This window comes from Xylocopa sonorina, chromosome 5, assembly GCF_050948175.1.
Source record: "Xylocopa sonorina isolate GNS202 chromosome 5, iyXylSono1_principal, whole genome shotgun sequence".
NCBI lineage: Eukaryota > Metazoa > Arthropoda > Insecta > Hymenoptera > Apidae > Xylocopa > Xylocopa sonorina.
This window is the reverse complement of record NC_135197.1, coordinates 4,191,375-4,214,981: the sequence shown is the minus strand read 5'-3', so window position 1 is coordinate 4,214,981 and position 23,607 is coordinate 4,191,375. Positions and strand designations below refer to the sequence as shown.

Genomic DNA, 23,607 nt, shown 5'->3' with positions numbered 1-23,607 from the left:
TCTAAACGGGTTAAGTATGGATCGATACGAAACGACGGCAACGTGATCGGCCAGTCAATTTGTACCGCGCGGTCGTGTTTCCGGGAAAGTCCTGTGGAAACTTTGAACGACTCCCGTTCGACGACGAACGTGGATCTCCGCGTCGCCGTTAAACCGGGTTAGTAGCCCACCCCTGAATATCGCCGACAGCCTCTGCCGTCGGTGACGGCCACTCTATTCGCGTGCGGTAAAAAAATGTTCGCGGCGGTAATCTCGTTTTCGCCGTTTTACGTGCGACGTGTCGCTGAACGCGTCGAGTTACTCACCTGTCTATGGATATGGCGCATAACGATAGAATGCTGGCAGTACAGAGAAGAACGTCGAGGGAGACCCACGAGTCGCAGAGTACCTCGCCCAACTCCCAGGTACCACCTGTGAGCTTCGTCAAATTCGTTTTATTAGACAGACTCGTTTGAAGTTTCGCGCCCCGCGCGTGGCTGCGGGAAAAAGGGTGGCGTTTTCAGAGCGTGCCATCGCGAAACAGGGTGAAGACTTTCGTTAGCGTTGCGTCCAAACGCGTGCACAGATATCGAAGCTTGGTCTCGTTTTTTAATTTCTAAATGGATGGAGGTGTTCCACGACTGATACAATTGAGCTTAACGGATTGAGGGTAGGTAGGTGAGGGAGTTAGACGGTTTTTAATTTTTCATTATTAAAGGTGTCGAATGTAGTGTTGAGGGGTGGAAAGAATTTCTGCTATTTATCGACGAGGAGGAATTTTTACTCTATATTGTCTCTATATATTTATTATAAAATCTTGCATATTTAATTGTTTGCAAGTGTCCACGCGTAGAGATTTAAGATAAACAGTAAACGATATAATAATATTTATTACTTTGATTCTTCGCGTTTCTTAATAAGTTATTTGACACGAAGAAGCCGTGGAACGTTCCTAATGCTTACATTTTAATTTTCAACGAGATGAACTATTATGCAATATTATGCTAATTCATTTTTTGCTAATTATCAAGTTTAATAACGAACCGTTTCAAGCAGTCTTGTACGAATTTCGTATTCATGGAACGTAATTTACTGCTCATCGAATTTGCTCATTAAGTAACAGAGATTAATGATTAAGCGATTATTAATTACACGGGAGGGAATTTACGATGCAAGAAGGCAGATTAGCGAGATTGTTTTCTGGGAAACACGGAACTGTCCTCTTCTCTTCTCCGATAGTCGACCACGAATTGATATTATTGAAGATTTTCCGACAGCTTATACGCAATTTATCGAGGCAATTTCTCTTTCGATAGATAACTGGAAGTGTACCCAAACATCAGTGCCCGTGAGAAAGATTAACGACCGGCTGTTAAACACTCGTTATCGCGTTCAATTTTTTTTTCTCATTCAACGTGCCTATCTGTTTTCTCCTTTTATCCCCGATATTCTTGCCAATACACTTTCATTATCTAGAAATCGATTTTACTTAAAATATTCTTTTCCTTTTTTTCATTCATTTGCGATCTTTTCATATTTACTTCGCTAATAAAAGACTGTATCGCGCTCGCGTTCGTCTATAGCACTCAGATTAATGCTTTATGTCACGCACCACTATTCAAATCGTAGTACTTTTCATCTTACTTATCCTTTGTAACGCGCAACGCAAAGAAAACGGGAGAAAAGGGAAATGTGGAGCATCGTGTCTACCTGTATTCCTTTTCTGTACGCGGGCTACGTATGTGCGAGTGCATTATGCGCGGATGGCTTGTCTTTTGCCGCGTTCAACCTACTCCGTGTTCTCTAATGCTTTATCCTATTATACGCGAGAATTTACGATGCCTCGAAACGGTGGGCTGACTTTAATTCCCTGACAACCTTTCAATCATCGTTTCGAGAGCTTTTGGCGACAAGAGTTATTGAAACGTGTAATGTTTTTGTGTGTTGCCAATTTGCATTTGAAAAGCTATGCGCGTCCATGTGTTTGAGAAATTAAATGAAGGTTGTATGTATTGAATTTTTTAATGACAATATGTGGCATCTGTAAAGAAGAGCTTTCATACCATGTCGATTCTGGCACTGTATCTGCAAAATAATTTCCCAAATGAATCTTGTAATCACAGAACTAAAGGAATCGACACAACTACCGCGTTCTTTTGTATTTGAATTCACTTGAAAGAAGCAGAGCCAGCTTTTGAAGATGAAGATGGTTTTTCTTTTACTTTGTTCGCGCATTCCACGTTCTGTTTACCTCGACTCACAAAAGCTCAGAAATGTGAAGCATGTTACAAGGAAAAGGATCGAGAGTTGGCACGGAACAGAATTTATCATAAAACGAAAATAATTATTCTATTAAAGTAAAATTTAGCGAATCTTTTTCACAGTTCTCTATAAATATCACAAACGTTACACTGATTATCTTTAATGACTGTATCGTGTTTAATCTACTTCGAAGTCGACAATGTTCAATTACTATTTAAGAACCTTCGTTCATTAATTTAATAATGAAAAATAATAAAGATTCTCTGTTATTTTTTTTTTAGTTCAATTCCGGATAATTGCGCAAGACTTTAATTCGTTTGACGAAGGGTAGGTTGCATATAAATTACTGTTAGCTCAGAAGGGTACTTTCGCGTTTGTCGGCGACGCTTGTTATTTCCAGTGCTATTTCTTATTACGACTGCTACGGTTTAGATTCAGAGAGCAACTTGTGACCAACTCACGCGTTCCTCCAAGGTGTCGTGTCACTTTGTTATTTGAGTTCGCTGAGTAACCGTGAAACCGGGAATTAAATTATTCCACGCTCTCTTCGAGACCAACATGCCTCGAATACTAACCACAGATTCGCCGTGGTGTACATTTCGATGCTGTAAATTAGATACGCCAGCATTTACACGGGTACATTATTTGTTCAGCAAAGTTCATACTGAGATCAATCATCGCATCACGAATATTATTTTTCATGGAATTAATTAACATTTATAAAAGTTACGTTTCTATCGTATCATTCTATTCTCTAATACTGTACGTCTTTTAACTTTAAATTATTGAATGAGAAATATAATTCGTACTATTCGAATTTATTGGTAGATGTCAATTGTACGAACAAGATTGAGGAGAAGAGGCCATTGAGAGAAATATTCCATTCTCTCATAATCCCTCGGATATTTTCTATTATCCCTTACTATCAAAGCACTCCAGCATGTAATCATCGTGAAGTAAGAAAAAGTAATCGTTCCTATTGAAAAGCGTCGGTATTAAGAATCGTCTCCGCAGGATTTGGTTGATCGGATATTTGATTGATTCACCGTATCGAGGAGCGTTCATTATGAACCAACTCAGCTTCAATCTATATGCAAAATTCTTCCTCGCTGCTCGAGGAGAACGAAGGATCAATGTTGGCATTTGTCGCGCAAACTTTAAAGCTGAATAGCCAATATGTCTAGAAATTAAATTGTACATTCGCATGTCGAATACGCGGACTGTAAACCTTTAGAATTATCGAAACAGCTGCTTAATCATTCGAAGACATGGTCCTGTTCGCTTAAAATTTCAAAATGTATTATGTAAATGTAACGTGTAACGTGTTCTGTGCGTCGAATTATTTTTCACGGTACCGCCTTATCACTGAGAAAGAGAGAGGAACTATAACGTGTGTGATCACGTACGAGGCATTGACCATATATAACTGCAATTTTTTCGACTTTTATAGCTAATATCTTCCCCTAATGTTCCCGCTGGCACGATCTCGTGAAATCTTAAATTGTCGATTTATGTAACGATAAAAGGATCCCTGCACGCGAACAGCTTGAACTTTTCTGTGGGAACAGTCGCGAAATGTTGGACGTCCGACGTTCATTGCCCTATCGTTGACTCGTACTACTTAATCTCGCGAGTTCTTCGATTTCTGTCACTGTGCTTTAGACAAATTTATTTCTCCATCGATACTAATCAACTGTAGACTTCACTGATTAATATTACTTCACGCAAATTTATATTTGTATTGTTTATTATAAATATATTTTTTAATTTATGTTTACGCAAAGTTTTTCCATTTCTCTGGGCACACTTGTAATTATCATTTATTTCGTTATTTCTACATATTTTGAAATACTCTTGTATACCTGCAATAATACTGCTGGTGGCATCACGGCCAGGCCAACTAACAAATCCGCTGCGGCCAAACTGGACACGAAACAATTAGTAACGGATCGTAGACGTCTAGTTGTTATCACAGCGGCAATTACTAGAGTGTTGCCCACCTGCAATGCAATAGAAAACGGACACTTTATTGGGTGGGATCTACTAAAGAATGTTTGATTAACATTTGGCTAGCACTTAATTGCCCCATAAGTGCGCAATGGACATGCAAGCGCTACAACTTTGCACGATTTCGCTAAATTGTTAAAAATTATTCCAACAAAAATGTTCCACGCAAAACTTTCGAGTATCTCAGCGACCCTAGGAACCCTTCTGGAATTTAAAATACCAACAGAAAGAAGGCATGGAAGGTTAAATTCCGGGTAAATCACATTCTTTCCAGAATCTTAGTCTCTCCTATTAACCTTAACAATCTGAAGCATTATAAAACTGTGAAACTCCTTTAAAATCTGTGCAACCAAGAAAAAACTTGTTAAATAATATTCACTCGCGTTTCGTGCAATATTTTTTACTCATCAGAGAAGAAATCGACACGACAGTTAATCACCAGTAACTCAACACAGCTAAGAAGTACATAAGCCTCCAAATTTACACTTCTGGCATTAATAAATCAGAAAAGAAATTATTTCAATCGACTAAGACATCAGAGAGAAAGAAGCAACACTCGAAACTCTTCTGGCCGCAGGGAAGATTACTCTGAACTATTCCCACCGACAACACAGATCGCAGAACCAATCCATCTGATCAACCCCGTCGTCTATCACTGAACGGCCTCGAGCGATGCTTCCTTCGTCGAAACCAGCCCTGCTGATTGTTGCTTACGATAGTGACGATGATCAACGTGGTGAACAGCCCCGCCAAAACGAGATCGGTCCAATTGGGCAGGTAGTATTCCGTCTGCGTATCTCGACCGTCCGTCGACACCGTGCGGTTCCATTGATAAACGTCCCCATAGTAATTGCCCGTTTGATTCGCCATGGCGCTTTACCGCCGGTCCATTGACGATGCGTTCTGCTTAGCAATTGGCGCATTTCCGTGCATCATACGGCCACCTGCAAGACAACATTTCCGGGTTGATAAGAAGACCATCAAAACGGAGACCACGAGTAGAGGCACGATACTTTCTTCACGAAAGAATACCAAAAACCGCTTCCGTCAGATTTCATCGACGAAACGATTCGTCCTTTGTCGAGATTGCGGTTGGGGATGAAAAGAACAGTACACGTTCGACGGAAACGTCTGAGAAGCTGCACTTAGACGTTTTACCGATCCTTTTGTATCGAGGGTGAGATTGTATCGATGGACATCGCGATAGGAAGAAATGCGTGTGATTAATCTTCTACGTTTTATTTATTTATTTTTTTCTTCTTTTTGCTTTAGAAGTGAAATAGTTTTACGTTGGTCTTCTGCCATTTCATGGTACCTTTCTCGACTGAGCTATTCTATAGATAGACGAACGAATTGACATTTTAACTGTGAAAGTACAGCGATTTGACTTCTGTCGGTCCCAATGCGGCTGGATAATGCCTCATGTATTCAAAGAACGAAATCTATAAATCGATATCAATTAACCAGCTCGCTACAAAAGCGTTCAACAAGTGGATCTCCATTGTTCGAAAAACTAATGATTACTCTGGTGCCATTCGCAGTTGTCACGGTACGAACGCTGTATGTATTTCAAAGACGAGAAGCATTCAGTTTCGACCGTCGAGCAACCGCGTAACGTGCACATCGGTTAAATCGCACGTACTTTACGCCTTCGTCTAGCCGCGTTACACGAACGCGAGATTCGTCTCTCTGTATCTTCATTCATATTCATGCAGCGTGGCGAGCGTAGACGGGCGAACGAATTTTAGCGACAACAAATTTGAGTCTATAAGCCCTTGACTCTGATCTGCGAGTCAATATCCGGATGTCATACGCGAAATTAATACGATGGATCGGTGGAATAAAATTAAATTAAGCCAACAGGATGTCATTTTATCCTTTTCACTGGCGAACATAGTGCTCTTGAACCAGGCTAACTTATTTGAACAGTTTCTATTTAGTCGTCCAGGTAGAATCGAATGATTTAAAGGAACAGATATGAAGCAATTCGTTAGAAATAAGAGTAGCATGTTATACACAAGTTAAACGACTCTCGAGATAAAGCTTTGGATAGCGTTTCGAGTAATTCGCTCGAAGGAATCATCTCGCGCTCGTGTTGCACGTTTCAATCCCACTGGCACGGAATTAATCGCGAGAGCGGTACGTTCATATTAATTCCTCAGCGTGTTCGATGATTTATTCGAATTTTAATTACGTTCTACGATGCTGTACCCTCGTATGATATTTATGCAGCCAGCCTTACTTGTAACCAAGTATTCGAGTTATTAAAGGCTAGATTTGTGTTCAATTGGAGTATCGTTGATTCGTTATCGGATTTTGAGTCACTCGCGCGTAATGTGATCGGCGTTAAATTATTTTATCGGAAGGGAGGCGATCGAATGATTTTCATCCGCCAGTTCGAGAACGTTACTTCCTTGCGAAACGGTAGAAATTAATGCGTTAATTATACGAAAATCCATTCACGTTTTCCACACGTGGAAGTTTTTATATTTCACGAAGGATTCAAATCAACCGGGATCTAATGGAATTGGCACGTTCGAAACGTGCGCGACATTAATTGTATTTTACATCAATTCACGTTCCATGAAAATATCGAACGTTTACGTTTGATATGTGGAATATAAATGGCTACGCGTATCTATGGGAATAAATTTCCCATCGTTACCGCCGAGGACGAAATAAAATTTCCATCGCGATTGTTATTGACGCGCGCATCGACTGTTAAACGCGATTCGTGACGTTTATGCAAATCTATCTTTTCTTAATGGTAACGCTGATTGTCGTCAATCAGTTATGTAAATAGAGGAAAGGGAACGGAGTAGAAATTAATTCGAAACATCCGTGCTCCTTCTTCTTAATGTATTCTTATTTCGCTTAATTAAATCTCTGATGGGCATCGTTATTCCGATTTTCCAGCGGAGAAATACCATTTCGTTTATTCGTGATGGTTCATTGGAATCAGTTTATTTCAAACGTGCTCATGCGAATCCATTCGAATAATTCACTAAAAATGTAGAAACAAGTTTGACTTAGAGGCGTTACAAAAATTAATCTATCTTCGAAAAATGTGAAACATAATTACATTATTTCTTACATATTGGAATCTTAGGATCGTCTGTAGCAGAGATTCCCAAAACTTTTATCCTGTGACTATCCTATCGATCTTTTCTGTTGTGAGTAGACCTCCTCCTTTCTTAATTTTAATTTTTCAACTACATAAATTTTGTATGTGTTTGGTAGAATTTACTGTAGTGTGAAAAATTTAAAAATAGAAAGATATGTCGAGTTTATATATTGACACTTACTAATTAAAATGACGGAAAATGCAAATCTAGTAATATGTTCACATAAAGTACAATAAATAAACAACAAAATCCATGCTTTTAATGAGAGGAATGAGCTTGATGCTTTGATAACAAAATTTCAATATTTGGCTTCAATTTACTCGTGTTTAACCATAAATCTCTTCCACAAATACTAATGGCTTGTTTATTAACAATTTCTAATTTGGATTATTAATTAACAAAATAATAGGATTCAATAATTAGTATTCAAATTACATATGAAGATGTAAATAATATACGTAAATAAGCTCCACTTTCGTAGGCCATCGCTACATTTCAGACACCCCAAATTCTTTTTTTTCATTGACAATAGACCACTTGTAGGTCGATGTAAACCACTTTGGGATCGACTGGTCTATAACAACACTTTCAATCTCCTTCAAGATCGCGAAAATGCGATAGAAAATTATTACTGACCTGCTTGAAAGCATTTTCTGGAGTTTGATGAAAGAATTGCGCTAAATTCTCTGCCTGAGGCTATTAAAAGTCGCATCGCGGAGACAAAGTGGCAATTAACGCGACTGGAGAGCGTTACTTTGCTCGCGATTAATAACACCTGCGGAAAACATCGAGGTACCAAGAATGCAGCAAGATTTCCGCTCAGCGTGGATCTCGATGGTGTTGCGATAACTTCGGCAAAAAGTCACGCGAACTCGACAGGGTGAAATAGTTTTCGCGTGGTTTCCTTAGATTAGGGCAAAATTCGGCGACACTGAGTGGATCTCGCGGGTCGAACGGGTGGCGAATGTTGGTCGTGGCTTGCAATTAAAATTACCACCCCATGGGCGAGCATAGTTCCACGAAGTGGAGTATATTGGTAACTTCGACACTCTTAAGAACGAAACTTAGCTGATCTTATAAGCGAGACACGACTCGAGGTATGCAGACCAAATAATTGCACTACAAACTTTCCAACAGTGCGCCGTGAAAGCAATAAAGATACGGAAAAAAGATCATCACGAGTTTAATCGTGGGCGGTCATCAACGCTTGGCCACGAAAACACGAGTTAACTCGTGATCGGTCAGCAATGTGTTAACACTGTTAGCACACGAATGAACTTACTGATTCTTATTAGATCGTTCACCTCGCGATGTAAATCGAAGTAGGGGGTAGTTTTTCTGTGAGGATCAGTGCACGTGTGAAATGTGCAATCCTTTAGTTGGTTTCGAGATTGCTAATGAAAGAAGCGAATTTGTCGTTTGCCAAGTAGAGCTCCGTTTATCTGAGTTTGCACGAGAACAAACTGCTCGCGTAACTGCTTAAGTTCATGTAACAGCAGTTGAGTGATTCTATCCACTATGACTTCTCACGAAGTAACGATCCAGAGTAGATTAGGTAAGAGGAGTTTAGTTAACTGAACGTGTACTAAAATCTCGCTTCGTTGAATGGAATTCCACTTGTGTTATTTAATGAATTAATCGGTGATAAAGATATTTCAAGTTCACTGGTTTTTTGTACCGTAAATCCGGGTTTGCAGATGAAGTTGGTAAATCAATTTCCAGTAATTGCGAAGTACAGCGTGATCAGTGATCTGAAAACTTTCGAGTCGATTGCGTTTAGAGATAGACACGCGTTTAATGAATATATGAATATTTCCTTGTTATTTGTTCTTCAGCGTTCCATAGACAAACTATTTTCTACGCTCGAACGCTAATGCAGTCGAAGTAACGCGTTATTCTCTACGACAAGGGTTCTCAACCTTGTACCCACTGGCGCACATGTGCCATTTGTGCCATTTACATACGCGAAATGTTGAAATAATGAAAAAAATTAAATTTTTAAAGTAAAAAAAAAGAGAGAAGTTATGTTATTTTTTAAAATCTAGCTAATGAGAAATTCGCTAAACTGACTACATTGACTATGCTTATTATAATCAAGCCTCCATCGTCGTCTTTGATGCATTAGTAGAGTATGGTATTAATTCTCACCGCGTGCTGTTGCAATCCGATTGCGCCCTCCACTATTTTTTGCAATCTCGACTGCACTCGCGCCACAAAAAATTGAGAACCCCTGCTCTACGACATGGATACATTATCGTATGCAATGGAACTTGCACATTATTCGAGACCCACATATATCCTCGCGCCACGTTCAAGAAAGATACTCTTCGCGATGCGAAGTATCCGCAAATCATTTCGTAACTCATAGATCACGCATTTTTTTACGAGACAATGCTTACACCGACCAATCTCGTCGATGAAAATTATGCGTTTGATATTTTCAGCGCTGACGAAAATATTTTTTGGTATACGATCGATCGTGGAAAGCTTCTTTTCACTTTTTAAGAGTGTTTGATGCAATTTGGACTGGAGCAGACGGGTACACGAGGTGTTAAGCATCGTATCGAAATGTCTGTATGAGCTGGCCAATCGATAGGTGGCAATAAATAAATCTCAACGATACAGTGAATAAAGACAACGATTTCACTCGACGAGTGACCCATTTTCTAGAGTCTGAGGGCGTGAGCTGTCCGTGTGACGCGTTCAAGGGTTGAAGCGATCGTATACGTAATTTTCGTAGTGTAATAGTGTCTTTTACGTGGTCCAATTATTGCATCGATTGCCAACGGTTCCGCACTTCGCGCGAAGCCAGCTTATTGATTTTCGATAATACGTCTTACTCTTTGTCGAAGATATTAGCAGGACTTTGAGTTATATCTTTCCATTCTTACACGTGGACGCGAATAAAATGTGTCCTCGAACACTTCAGAGATGTTGATTCAATGCTGCCAATGAACAACGAACTTAAAATTGTTGCGCTAACGATGTATTTTAAATAAATTGCTAGTTAAATAAGGGAGCCAGTTAAGTAATTCGAACAAAAACCTATCCGTGTTCCGGTGCCATTTTATACCGGGAAACAGGGTTACGAAAAAGATAAATGGTATTTACATCCTTTCTCTTTTGCTCGTAACTTATCCTCCAGAATGCGTTTAAGTCGGGACGAAAACAACATAAATCTAACGCGGTAGATTTAGGTGCCGTTTGTTACGTGTTTCCGATGCATTAAGATCTGTATTTCTCATCAGCGTGAAACAATCTGGGTCACCACAAGTATCGGTATCGATAAAAATGTAAACGTAATCATCTACAACCGTTTCATTTAATAACTAATTGCATTTGACCTAATTTAAATTAAATTTACGGATTAAAATTGATAAAATGATTGAATTAGAAATGCATCGCAACAAGCTACGTATACGTGTCACGAGGCGTACCAAAATTAGGGGACTCGCAGTACTAATGTGTAATATCTAAGAGATAACTGCGAGGGATCTTCCTGCTGCTGATGGTGGGACTTTAAGCCTGCAACGGCATAAATTTCTGCTCGTAATAAAGCTGGAGACATCTGCGGAGAATAATTTGTAGCCTAGCGCGAGACCATCCTGCATTCATCTTCATTTTAACCCTTTTCCTATTTCGATGTGAATAATTTACATCGAAACGAAGGATAAAAGAATATCAGACACGAAAAAGAGAATTATTCTGAAGCTATTACTCAAAAGCGTTTTCCGCGTTGTTAATTTTATATGAAAGATCGTCTAGTTTAATTTCGAAACCATTTTATTTGTCGTTAATCATCGGAACCGGTCAATTCGAAGCTGATATTGTTTCGTCGATGGTTCGCGTTTCGCTGAAACACTTTCAGGATTTTATTTCCTCCTTCTTCAACAGCGACGATTGTGCTCGAATTTATTTAACAAGCAATTCAGATCGTTCCCCTTTTTAGACGGCCGCGCAGATATTCGGTCCCGTTCGCGTACACAAAACGGCGCTCACTTCAATGTAAATAACGTAGATTTGCGATGCGAAGCCGTGATTTGAATTCAACCACTCACGGTGTAGCCGCCGAGTGGTCTAGGAAACGGTGCTCTAACGAAACGGTTTAATTAATTTCACTCGACGACACGAATATGTGGAGAAAAATCAAGCCGATCCGGCTCGTGATCTCTGCTGAATAATGTAAAACAAACAACAAACAAGCGAAATACAGGCGAGATTATTATTAAAAATACATTACTGCGAGCAATAAAAATTCCAATCTACATAAAGGATTTGCTGTTAAAAAATAATCGCTACTAGCGTCACATGTACGTGACGCCTTGATGTTCTTTTCTAAACCCAACGCCAAAAATAAGTAACAGCTGTTCGTTACTAGCTTATGATAATTGTTAATACCAAATCGTGTCATAAAAAATGTTATAAAATAATAAAATAGATACAGGATGTAATTGGTCTACCAGTTTATGGCTTTTCTCTCGATACTCTGATAGTAAAAGGGTTAAAGTAAGTAAATATAAGACGGTAGAAATTAAGAGATGCATCATTTGCATCCACATTGGAACGTTCGTACAGAATATACGCGTGTGAAAAATAAAAGCGAGGGTTACACAATGTTACGCGAGAGGAGCAAATTATTGCCCGTCATATTTTCCCGTCAACTAAAACAAATCGAACGGAGCACTTACGTTCGGCCTTTACATCAACCAGAATGCCTCGAACGTGTCGTTTTCCAATCTTTACGAGCCTTTTCCCGTCCGGCGCGCCGCTGGAAAAGGACAGGGGACGCGGGACCGAAATGGCGGCGCGGTAAAAAGCGTGAACCACTGCGGCGTGAACGCGTTTCCGTGTCATTATGCAGCGAGCGGCGTTATCACGGCGAGTTTTACGCTCGCGATACCGCGTTCGACGAAATTTACCTAGCCTGGGTAGTGTGCGTCTTAAAGACGAAAACGCTTTCCTCGACGTCACTTAATTTCACGCGGCGGCATTACGAGAGACGATTCCGCGGGCCGCGTTATATCGCAATACAGCGTTACGAGCGTGTTCGACAATGGAGAAACCGAGAGGGAAGCGTCGAGGGGTAGCGTAATCCCTCGAAACAATTTATGGCCGCACTCGAGGCTGAAAGTTTCCAGCTATTGAAAGACTGGTTTATCAGCGAGGCTAACGTAATCTATTCGGTTCATGTATCCCCATTGTCTTTCAGAGAATTGCTGAAATCCTGGACAAATACGTAACCCTGAAACACCGCATTGGGTTATGTCAAATCAGTTTATTCGATAGATTTCTTATTTTTTTTTTTTTGTACATTGTATCCGAAGCATTGAGAATTCTGCGGTAATCTTATCTACATAATTACTCAGTCTATCGATTAGAAGTGTGGTATTTAAAAATTAGAGGTATAAGCGAATGGAGGCTTTAGATTAGATTAATGCGTGATAGAGTCGAATGTCTGGTTTAGTGTTAGTCTTAGAGGAGTAATGTGAGTAATGGGAGGAATGATAATTTAGTTATAAAAAAGAAACCGTGCAAAATGTAGGTGAAAGAAAAGAGGATTAGTACTTTTAGGGCCCATCTGTTCGCAGCTGCGACGATTGGGACGATGACTAAGTTTATGATGCGGACGTGACCTATAAAGGGACTGCAAAAACTGAATCCGAGTGAAGCAGTCACCATAAACCTGACCACTGTAGCGAAAACAGGGAAATTTCCGTCGCTGCGGTGAAAATACTGGGAAAGGAGAATAAGAGGCGACTATTTTCGAAAAGTACTCAATTGGCGGAGGAAAAAAACGCCTACAGACTTGAAAAAGAATATAAACTAAAGGCGCGAAAAGGTAAAATCAAATTAGAACAGAGATTTGAAAAGTAAGAAGTCGTGCAACGATCGAGAGGACATTAGAATAGAGCACCTTTTAATTAGCAACTATGCCTTCTTTAAAACTACCATTTTGGTCACCCTGTATGATACATTACTGAACTGAATTGAGAACACCCAACGAGGGCACCCTTTAGCGGGCGTTTCTTTATAATACAAGAGTTAATCGAGCAAATGAATGCTTTTTTGGATCTCAGTTCTCGCGTCCAGAATTTTGCATTTAAATCATTAAACGTGTAATTCTGCGTGATCTCAGAGATGATGACTTTCTGTTGACGATCACTTTTGCTGTAAAAGAGGAGGAAAGAGGGAGAGAGAGAGAGTCCTGACGCGGCGTTGCACCATTAAAGGGGAAACAGTCTCGAAAGAATACATGGCATGGTCGAATTCATCTCCGAGAAGTTTCCCTTTGACTTTATGGTTCCAAGTCAAGTGGTTGTTGAGAGTTTCTGGCTCGGAGCTATCGTAGGTTCGTTTCGGCGTTGTATCGTCGAGGCGAAGCCACAGAAACGGAAGGAATGAAAGAGAGGCGGATTTAACGGAGGTAACCAATTGTTAGGTCGCGATTTCATTCAAAGATTTTATTCAAAGTATCTGAAGTGTCTATACAGAGTGGACCACATCAAACTGGTTTTTTTTTCGATGAGTTCCCCCGCCGGAAATTGTTGAAAGCGTGCACGGATAAATTCTTTTTCAACGATTCACGCGAGGATTAAGCAGAGAAGCTTTTATCTCAAGAGTACGATGACTTTCGTCAGCAAACTCAGATAAGTCTTTTAAAATTGAATAACGTACGTCCAAATAATTTTTTCAAACACTTTTTTTTAAGAAAGAAATTTACGAATAGCTATTTAAGAAGCAGGTACATTTACTACAGTAACACGAAACTGTTTTCAGGCCTGGGAAATCTACATCGCCGCAAACGTCAGAAAATTCGTAGTCGCAAAAAAGGAGTAACACGCCACGAATCTTTTTCCAAGCCAGCTTCGTCCTGGCGACCTACAGAATCGGCCAGCGCGACGCGACCTTCGCTCTCTTTCTTTCTTTTTTATCCCACGATCGATCTTCGGACGTTAATTGTACAGCACGGCTATCTTGCAAAGTATCACTGTTCCTCTGTATCGATGAACGAGAGCCGATACATTCACGCCTACTTCAACCAAAAAATGTTTCTAAGGTAAAGTATCCTTTCCATCAAAGATTTAGAAAAATCTTCTTCTAAGTAATACAAATAATGTGTGCAGCATACGAAAATGCAAATTTTGTAACGAAGCAAGCCTTTCAGATTCCTTTACGTACATTTGCACGAGGCAAATCGATAGGACGTTAATTTTTCGCTGTCATTAATACCATAACGAAGAAGACAAACATCTGTCGTTGGTTCATCGCACAGAAAATCGACTGAATACATCCCTTGGGACTGTAAAGTCCACATACGCTCTCGTGCTTCGTTATCGTGTCGCTGAACGAATTAATATCGAACGATAAATTAATCATTGTTCCTTTGAAATTCATCAAACGAGGTTTTATAATCAAGATGTCTTCTCGTGTTTGCTTAACTAATTTTTCATTGGACACTCAATTGGAAAAATGATGATTTGCATTTAGAAACACTAATAAACGTCTACACAGATGATTGATATTTTAACGAGATGATTACGTTTATCCTAATAGCGTTTCGCAAGTAGCGATGGTTTACGACTATGCAGTTCTGCGAGTTAGTAGCTAGATAACGACGCAATCAATTATCTCGCGAATTCGAAACAAGCCCCATTCTAATTAGGAAGTTAACGTCCCTTTTCTGTGTTCGTGCGAAACTAGTGCACGATAATTAACTTGTCGATAGTAAAAGACGTGGCTAATTCATTCATTGATATTGAAAAGATTTATATTAATTTAATACCACGAATATTATTTAAAAGTTTAATATCTTTTTCAATATATCACACGAACAATTTCTACCTTAAAATTATGTAAAAATAAATCTGCATTTTATTCGCGGCGCCCCCATTACGCATAAAAGCTGACGGGGCGCGAAAAATGCAGAAGTTCATAACAACTACGACGGTTTCTATTCAAGGGTTAATGGTAAAGTTTTGTTCGAGCTGTAATCAAACCGCAACAAGTTCAAAATTCGCAAGTTACAAGAATTCCAGCTCGACTGTGTGAGTTAGAAGAATATTCTTTTCTTTCGCGGCTAATGTATCGCAACACAGAAATTCTATTCCCCCTCGCAGTTTTCTTCCAGGGGAACCTGGCACATAAGTGAAAGCTTCGCAGAAAAAAAAAAGAAATAAATACTTATCGAACGCGTTCTTATTTTACCAGTGTCAATTTTCGAAATATATTTTAACTAATTATTTAAATCGATAATAACATTAACTGTAAAACCAGACGTACGAAATTAATTTCGTGGCGCCATAATCCTTCTCGATTTAATCATTGAACGTAGCAACGAATCGGATAATACTTTCGAGATCGCGGATATTCACCGGAAGTTCGTTTTGAAATGTTTCAGCGCGAAGAAAAATATGTATTTTATGAAAATAGTTAATGGAATAGCTAAAATTCCAGTCGAACTGTTTGAGAACGGTTAATGGAACGTTAAATCTCACTGGGATGAAATAGTGCCGGAAATTTAAGGTTCCATTTACGAGCTGGGAAAAAGGACGCGAACTTTCCAGACTACCTAATATATGCGACACGTAGACGTATTGCGAGCCCTTAATTTAGAAATCAGCGAATCACGAACCCTACTCCTGGCCTAATTTTCGGCTTTCCCACGAGTTTATAATACATCGATCGCCATTAAGAGGGAACTCCGTTCGCTTCAGCTTCCAATTAGACTTCGCGATCTTTCCGCCTCTGGCTAATCGCTATTAATTACGACGCTTTTCATAAAGATAACACTTGCATCGTCCAACTAATCCGAGCGATAAACTTTCATAAATACAGCAACGTTCGTGAAAGGGCCCGGATTACACGTCTGCTTTACTTTGGTAATTACAATCCCTTTCATTAGAGTGTTTATTAGAGTGTTTCGAAAATATGTTTCACACGAACCGCTCACGAATTAATGGATTAAATCGTTTTCCTCAAAAGAAGCCACATTTATAAGAAACACCCTTGAAATTTATACCGCAGGAATTTCTTCATATTTTTCACAAAAATTCTGTACGAATAATTCTTCTCCCTCGGATTAGAAATCACCCAGATTTATGATATAATTTCCTACAAACATTTTCCAAATTTATACCACCGAATTTTCTCGTGTTTCCCACGAAAATCTCGTACGAATAATTCTTATCTCTACCTAGAAATTCCTCTTCTTTCGTTTCACAAAACCGCCACTTTGCTGGTGTTTTGCTTTGGTTCACCCACCCGTAGGTTAATTCTTAGCTGTTGCAGCGTCGAAACGATACGTAACAAGGGGTTGCAGAGAATCCCTCTCGAACGCGCGGAGAAAACAAGCAATCGATGGACAGTAGCCGTTCGAAAATGTATAATTGTCGTGTATAATTCGAACAAGACGATTTCTACCGATGATCTCCAAAGTCGTACGAGCGTAAACACGCGTTCGAACCAAAACAGGGGCGAGTAAGTAGTCGCTCGCGGGCGGTCTTGAGAAACGGTCGTGTTGTTCGGTGCTTTCGATCGACCACGAGCAGTGATAGAGATATTCCTGTCCGCGGTCGTAAATAATCACTGGCCTGTACCAGGGAATGGTTTACGACGTATAAAACACGGCTCGCGGAACTGCGCTGGATGAACGCGCTTCTGTGGCGTAAGACGAACGAGCGTGGGTGAAACTTTCGCCCTGCCTGGGGAAAAAGCCAGGGAAACACGGGAAAGGATACTCGTGTCGCGCAATCGAATAGATTGCAAGCCGATCATACGACGTAAGTTTGGAAATTCTTTTGACATTCTTCCCTGGCGAGTTAGCTTCATCAAATGTGACGAGAAGTTGCAAAAATTGTTGGAGAATTGCTTAACAATCGTGTTTACGGTTTTCGTGTGTTCATTTTCGTTGCGGATATTGCGTTCTGTTTGTTTTATAATTGTTTTATGTGTTCTGGAACTATCATCGGACCGTGAATAGTTTTGTACACAGAAAAATATCCTCTCGAATGCGTGAGCCGAGCTTTTAATCTTTCAAGTCCATTGTACGCTAGGAAATATTGATTTTTGCCTGGTGTGTTTCGCGTGCCTCTGTGGAGTCTGTGAAGTACACCAAAACACACAGCTGAAGAATGACCGGGACTGCGAAATATTGAAATGAACAACAATTAGTTTTACTTGTTTCATCTGAAAGTACTAACTTTATTTCACTGGCGTGAACCGTAGACTTTGAACATTTTGCATGGGAACGAACGCAAACGAGAAGTTACTTCCCCCGCGTAAACGGTTGTACAACTTCTCTGTTCGTTGGGAATTTGTTTGTCGAGCTCCTGCCAATCTGTGTCTTTGAGCGCCGTTGAGATTGCCATCTGAAAGTACACACCTTTGAGTGTTTTCATAAACCTTCCGTAGACTTTGTTAGTTAAGGATAAACTGGGGATGTAAAATGAGACCGTAAATTGATTCCTCCTGCGAGTGATCCGTCGCGTCTTAAACGCGTTCCTTTAACGGCATCGCGAATTCAGAACGCGATGGTACACGTAATCTGACTTAAAATGATAGAAACCGAACGAAACTGCGAACAATTTCCTTCGTGCGACCCGTTAGGAAATGGTAAACGTATCGAACGTTAAAATTGCCCACTCACTGAAGAAACTGCCGTAATTCTTAGGTCTCGAATTCAGCATTACATCGATTGAATCGCAGACTTCGAACGGCGCTGAATTCTCGAAGGAAATCGGTAAGCAGGAATTTACCGCCGCCATTATGAAAATTGTTACGTAAATTCGGGATAAGAAAAAGAACTTTGGACGTCGTCGATAGGCGCGTTCGATCAACCGTCGGTTTATTGGGTTTCCAGATTTTGCTTTCTACGTAAAATGAATTATTCAAGTTGTCGCGCGTAAAAGTTTTGACGATCAACGTGGCAACTCGGTATGGTTCTTTGCTGCGACTCAATTGTGAGGAAAGATTTATTTAAAATTAATCTCTACGGTCAATCATTTTTGGCTATAAATATAATTTACGAGTAATTGAAAGTGTCTCTAAGAAACGATATTAAAAATGTTTACATCCTCGTTAACTGTTCATATATCGATCTGCAAGAATGTCATGATTGCTGCACCCCACATTCAATCTTAAATAAATCAAATATCCATCGTTAATTCTTGAATTAACGTAAAATTAAATATTATCCAATTTTCGTTCCATGTTCTCGTCTTATCAGCGTGTTACGTGCTTCAGTCTTTACATTCAATTTTCTGGAAAACCTTCTGAAACGTTCATCTCGCAACGAAATACGTCAGCTCATAGGGGTGTATATATGCGCCTAGTTCATGGACGAAGTTATACCATTTCATTTTTACACGATGCTTCCTCTACAATGGTACTTTGGGTAGTAAAAATTAGCTGGATAGGATCCAGCGGCAGTTGTTTCCCCGTCGTAAGATATTATTCCTCCACTCTGCGTCACGATACATGTTTCTTATTCGCAACGAGTTATACGTACCTACTATGCTCCACATCATAGTTTCTGGAGCTACGTTAAATTGCTTCCGACAGAGAAACACGGATATATTAATATACCACCACATTTCGCAAGTTCTAAATGAAACTCTCGATCTCCCGCGTCTTTTTCCGTGAAACGTATCAACGAATCAGTGTCGCGGGAACCGATTTGTTCGACGCTCGCTGCTCCTCTCGTTGCCCATTGTCTAATAACGAATGACAATTCACTAAAGTTTCAACGGCAAGCGCTATTGACGTTCAAGTTGTTAGTCCAGTAACGAACAGAGTACAGTTAACGTTTAGCGCCAGAGTTGGGGTTAATTAGTCAGAGAAGCCGTGCAATCTGTTTCGAATGCGCGCGAATTTACATAAAGCAACAATTGTAGCTCGTCGTTCCTCGAAAGCGTCGAAAGCACTCGCGCCTTTTAAATAGATCTATAATTAATTGCGCGCTGAACACGTTGAACGATCGATGCCAATCGTTGCTGCGAAATTGATAAGCTCGCGGGACCAAGAGTCAGTTTGGCTCATAAAATAACGATCGTTCGTTCTTCTTTCGCACTTCGTATTTATTATACGAACGGAAAGCTGACAATGACGCGAGGCTAGTGGAAGTTCCGGAATATTTTCACAGTGGAATGTGTCGTTGTCTGGCGTAACCAGTCGCAACGATCGTCCCTCCATTTGTAACACGGTTGTACGTGGAGACGCGAATGCAATGTCTCATCCGGCGATACTTGCGCTACGCGCTGACTCGAGTCGTTCGTGGCGATTGTTAACAAGTTGACAGCCTTAGAAGCGTTAAATTTGCCAGAGGCGTTACAGAACGTAGTTGCTGCGTGCGCGCGTTTCGATTTCGAACGGCCGTTTCGAATCACAAGCCGGGAAACACTTGGGGGGTTTCTGCTCACTTTCTACGGCTCTCCAAGCCGCTTAGCCGGAAGTTCGTGCGGGGGCGGCGGTTGGTATCGACTCGTTCAACCATTTTGGATTTCGGAACCAGTGTAACGTTGTTCGACGAATTTTCACTCGCGATTTTCAGAGAATTCTGTGCAACGTAAGCGTGAGATTGTTTCGTGCGTTACTGGAAACAGAAGAGTGGTGAAGAGATCATTTTTTAGTGGTGATGGTAGCGGATGAATTGAAAAGTTAAATTTATTATCAAAGACAGCACACCGTTGATCTTTTTAAATTAAACTCGATTTTTAACCGAACTCTAAATTTTATGATAGATATCTGTTTTACATAATAAATGTGAAATGTTCGTCACGATTTTTTTCTAAGTTAAAACTAAATATAGATTTATTTTGCATCCATGTAAAGTAACGTGGGATTCTACTACAGTTACTTAAGGAATATGTATCTGCTTAAAATACAAGATGTCATTATTTTTCTCCAGTCCAAAGAAATCTGGGAACCCCTTCCTCGTTAAGAAAATTAAAGAAGTTGAGACTATTTTCTTTTCTTAATAACGAGGCCCCTATCTTATCTTCAAGAGTATTCTTCATTCTACTAATTGTCTTTAGAGTCACCAGGGATCACAGCCACGCATAATGCCTCTTAAGAAACGTTGAAAATCATTAGACCGTGCACAATGAAGTCAAGAAACCGCGGAGAGTCACTCCAAAAATTGTAAACGCGTCGATCGTGCGGAAAATCCTTGGAATATTTTAATTTTCAGAACTTTTTGCTATAATTTAAATATTTTATTGAAAAATATTAACAATCACTAAAATACAATCAAATTTGTTCGTCAAAGGTCCTTGATTTAAAAGTTCAAACGTAGAACTTATGCAAAATAGTGTCCGCACGAGTCTTCCTGATGTCCGTGCACAGTTAATTTATTCTTATAGCGATAAACCACGAAAGTGAAGCATTTTAAGCTTCCGACGACGTCGTTACGTGCCTCGATTAAGTCAAGGATGCAATAATCTTCTCCGGAAACAATTTGGTAGTAGTCGTGCCAAGGGTCGGCCATTTTGGAGGCCTCCGGCACGTGTGTATGCACGTTCGAGCATTCGATTTTCAGTGAACTCCAACCGTAGCAAATTCTAATACGATCTCCCGGCTTCGTTTGAATATTGTCCCCATCTATAAAGAATATTTGATAGCCTAGAAGGAAATAAACTCACCGGGTGCTAAATTCGGTCGAAGAACTCCCCGCAAAGGTAACGCGGATATTTTTATCGCTGAAATCGAATTTCCCTCGCGCTCGACTCCCTCGATCGAATTGTTCCGTCAATTTCAACTCCGATCCATAAATGCAATTTTCTGGGGTGAAAATATTTTACGCGTAAATGAAAACCATTCGACTTCGAAACGCCAGCTAACGTTTAATTAGCCGGGAAGAGAAACGAAACGCTGTCCCTCTCGATTCGCTTTGTGATTCACGCGGAACAATAAAAGAAATCACTCCCTTTCAGTCGCAAACAAAAGAGGCGCTGTACATTGTCGCGAAAAAGTAATGCGAGGCGGGAAACTCGCTTCTTCGAAAACGGGTCTTTGTCCCGGGTTGATACGTCGCGGAGATATCGCTGTTTAAAGCTAAGCGTAATTTCCAACAGTTTGCCCCTCCTTTTCTTCTCGTTGACATCGCGCAGCTCCCTAAACTCTCAGATACATCGATGCTACGTGCGCCACGTGCGTATTTTCCAGGACGAACGTGGACATATGGGTCGCCATTCTCTTGGGCATTTCAGGACCATCCGCCATACGACGCATCCGGAATCATCGCGCTTTCAAGTGGCACATCTCGAGGATCGGTCGGGCCATCTTCGAACGAAAGATATTCTCCCCTTTGCTCTCTTCCTTTGATTTTCCCGGAGCATCCTTTGCCCTATTTCACCAGTGAAATCCACTTTTGACGTATCGCGATTCTCCTTGCGGATAAACCCGAGAGTTCGTACGCTTTCAAACAAGTTTACGTAGCATTCGGGACGAGAAAGACGCGACTCGATGCGTGTTTAAAGTCCTGATTGTGTTACTCGTTTCGTACGGAACGCTGCCCTCCGCCTGTCGTACACGATTGTACACGCGTTCGCTTCTAAAAAGATTTCATTGCTCGCGTTCTCTACAACCCGCCGCAATGATTTCAGTGGATCTTTCAATTTTTGTTACGCTTAAATTCATTTGGTAAATCTGGCGAAAATTCTGTCTCGAACGAAGTTCACTCTGATACGTACGTCGCATGTAGGAGACAGTGGCTGGCAAGACTAAAGAAAGCGTGGATTTGACATCGAAATATTTCAGAAATATCTCGAAGAATGTACTTGACATTTCGAGCGTTCTATTCGCGCGTGTGAAGACCGTTAAAATAGAGGATTATTTAAACATTCGTGCGCCGCGAAGGAAATCGGTTCTCCGCGATCGATGCGCCGCTAAATCGGGTTCATTTGTGACATTGTATTCGGCGGTTGCTCGAAAATAGGATGACTCAATTATCAACTTTTTGTTCAACCCAGTACGTTTTCTTGACGCGGCACCTTTCACATCGCACCATTCATTTCCAGAGAAAATATTCTTCTTCGTGATCGAATTGATTCTTCTGCGATAACGAGAACGTTTCCAGTTTATTTCTGTGTGAAATAGAAAACGCGACATTGGGATCATGCATAAAGATTTTTTTTGCGCACACATGGTGGGTTTTAATAAAAATCGAGCAACGCATCTGTGTATTATTAAAACGTAGATTTGCTGGCTTTTCTTTCTCCAAAATGTAACTGGTGTGAGAGTATATTAAATATGAGACCATATTTTTCGGCAAAGTAGACACGTTTGATCATAATTCACGGTTTTCTTAGCTTTTTCGCTCACCTGCAGGCAGGATGCCAGTTAAAATGCCAGAAAAATGGAGTTACTCGCGTATGCATGGAGGAATTAAACAACTGAACATCTGTCATCCAACGGGAACGTAGTTCCTTTACTGCGTACGATTTTGAATCGTAGAATGATATCATCCTCCTACTTTATGGCGTCGTAACTGTTCGTTCCCTTATTTCTTCCTAATTTGAATTTAATTATCCATCTCTGTGCATCGCGTCTTAATCGAGACTAATTTTGATTAAGATCCTTATGATATTAATTTCTGCAAAATGATTATTGCTGAAAACATGAAAGTTTTATATTTCTCATTAAATTATCTTATTTTCGTCCACGCAAAAGTAATACATAGCAAATAAATTAGATACACGTTACAAAAATATTGTAAAGTTGCATTTTATTTAAGGAGTACCACAGAAAAATAAATAAATGGATATATTTAAAAGTAACAACTATGGAGATAGAACGTCCTATAAATTTACGTTACAAATCGCAATTTTGAAAGCTTCAAGTGCAAAAGAAGCTTTAAACGGAAATTCTTTTACTAGAATTCGACTCCACCACTTAAATCGTTCATTATCGTGACAAAAAATGGCCACACGGGGCATCTATCCACGTAATATACCAACTTCTAATCAGTCGAAAGGCTAAGGTTCAATTAAATCAGAGCTGGAAACGTTATCTGACTTCGTGCAAGTGTAATCCGATTTTCTATTTTCATCGCGGACCTCGGGATTACTTATGCAAGCTCTGGACCGATGTTGCTACGATGAAATCGATCGCGTACGACTGAGAACAATAGGGACCGGGTTACAATACTGGTATTCCAAGAACATAGGTATTTTTTACCTAAGAACCTACGAACTCTTCTGAAAATATCAATTTCCCAACGAGAAACGGCTAAAGGTAC

The 23,607-nt window shown here is 40.1% G+C and overlaps 1 protein-coding gene across 3 annotated transcripts in view; it reads right to left on the bottom strand.

The window, feature by feature from the left end:
* The window catches only part of LOC143423536 (putative G-protein coupled receptor No18), a 70,359-nt gene that overhangs the window by 3,394 nt on the left and 43,358 nt on the right, over positions 1 to 23,607 (bottom strand). For all 3 annotated transcript variants that reach the window (XM_076894924.1, XM_076894926.1, XM_076894925.1), the window contains exons 2-4: positions 4,963 to 5,192; positions 4,104 to 4,241; positions 306 to 418 (exon numbers count right to left, since the gene is read on the bottom strand). In XM_076894924.1, the coding sequence (XP_076751039.1) occupies positions 306 to 418; positions 4,104 to 4,241; positions 4,963 to 5,118 (407 nt within the window). In that variant the 5' untranslated portion in view covers positions 5,119 to 5,192. The remainder of the gene's footprint in view (positions 1 to 305; positions 419 to 4,103; positions 4,242 to 4,962; positions 5,193 to 23,607) is intronic.